At 39.5% G+C, this 1,675-nt stretch overlaps 1 protein-coding gene across 1 annotated transcript; it reads right to left on the reverse strand.

Moving 5' to 3' along the window:
- Positions 1 to 65: 65 nt before the first annotated feature.
- On the reverse strand, positions 66 to 1,365 carry LOC106751468 (anaphase-promoting complex subunit 1-like). Its single transcript, XM_014632368.1, has 3 exons — positions 1,023 to 1,365; positions 703 to 931; positions 66 to 630 (listed from the first exon to the last, which is right to left on the reverse strand). The coding sequence occupies exons 1-3, from the start codon at positions 1,268 to 1,270 to the stop codon at positions 394 to 396; spliced, it is 714 nt and encodes a 237-aa protein (XP_014487854.1). The 5' UTR covers positions 1,271 to 1,365; the 3' UTR covers positions 66 to 393.
- Between the last annotated feature and the right edge of the window lie 310 nt (positions 1,366 to 1,675).

Here is a 1,675-nt window from a genome sequence, read left to right on the forward strand (position 1 = left end):
ATTCATAAACATAGTTAAACCCGCTTAAATCGATTATTTATATATATATCCTGTCGATACCCGTAAAGTACATGCAAAGCTCCTTCTATAACGTCTGTAAAGCGTAGTCTACAATGGGCAGTAGAAGTATATTCATAAGAAATAAGAATAAGAAACTGGCCAATCATATTCGAATATAAGGAGAATAATCGACCATGATTGGTTGATTTCTTACTTTCATTTCTTATAAACATATTCCTACCGCCCATTATAGACCAAGTTTATAACGTCTGTGAAATTACGCAGTAAGACATAAGCAGTAAGCAAATTGACCAACTACAGTCGACTGTTCTTGGATCGCAAAAATCCAATTGGTCAATTAGCTTACTNCTGCTTACGTCTTATTGCATATTTTCACGGACGTTGTAGAAGGGGCTCTACAAACCTATTGTCGTTGCTGTGAGTCGGGAATTTTGGGAAGAGCGAAATAATAAGAGCCGCCACCGCGTTCGGACTGTTCGAAAGATTGTATCTCCCTCCACCTAGGAAAAGGAGGCCGAGGGCCATGTGCGTTGCCAAATGAGAGCCGTACGTGACAACGCTGCTCGCAGGTCCCACACGGGTGCGTATGTGCCTGCATATTCGCATTACCTACGTATTCAACAAGCAAGTGGCATTAATCAATTCCTCCGGCCCACTTTCTCGATGAGTATTGAGACTTACGTCTAAGTTGCCGGTACCCGCCATTACCACTGCGGTCGAAAGTAGGACAACGTTTAGGCACGTTTCGACGGTCGATTTACCGGCCAGTTCGGCTATAGTTTTATGTGACAGCGCCGTGAACATCTGAGCGTAATTGTACAGAGTCTTGAAGGCATTTTTATTAGCAGTACCCGCGTAACGTAACCCCAGAGCCATACAGGCACCGGCTATAATGTTGCAATAGGCCTGGCTGTAAATTGTAATGCAATGATGAATCAATCATGATTTATATCGAATATATGAATATGTGTTTAGAATAATAATCAAATGCTTTCACTAACTTAATAGTTTCCAGATCTACATCTGGCGTGGATTCTGACGCAGGTTTCTGCAATCGGTATTTATAAACTATATGAGGTACATGACTAGAGACCCACGACTTCGTCGGCTGTATGTCTTCCCACAGAATCAACGACTTGGCGAGCACTCTCAACAGAAGGAAATCCGGCCTGACAAACTCTAACAGATACTCCGTGTCGGGGGCTTGCATCCATTCGGCCACTGCACGATTTCCGGTATTAAAATACATTAGTCCTAAAGCTATCGTTGCCCCAGGGCTCGTCACGTCGATATTTATCGAATCGCCCTCGCGTATTTGATAACTGTGAAGAAGTTTAGAATTATTCGAAAATGTGAATTATCACAGAAAGCACTCAGACATAATGAAAGAGATCTGGAATAAAGAATCAAATATAAGGAATTAGGAACACAGGATATTCAATCTCGACATATAGACGATCATATTTTCACAATACAAGAATATGGAACGAGGATTAGGAACAATATCGAAATTCTCCCTATAAGCACGTAACATTATTTAATATTAAGTAATATTTCTGGAATATTAATGGATGGTTATATGTCTACCCTTAATAATATTAAAAAAATATTATTTAATGTTATTGTAATATTATATATTTTTTTAAATATTCAA

Source organism: Dinoponera quadriceps, unplaced genomic scaffold, assembly GCF_001313825.1.
Source record: "Dinoponera quadriceps isolate SergipeBrazil2010 unplaced genomic scaffold, ASM131382v1 scaffold13780, whole genome shotgun sequence".
Classification (NCBI taxonomy): domain Eukaryota; kingdom Metazoa; phylum Arthropoda; class Insecta; order Hymenoptera; family Formicidae; genus Dinoponera; species Dinoponera quadriceps.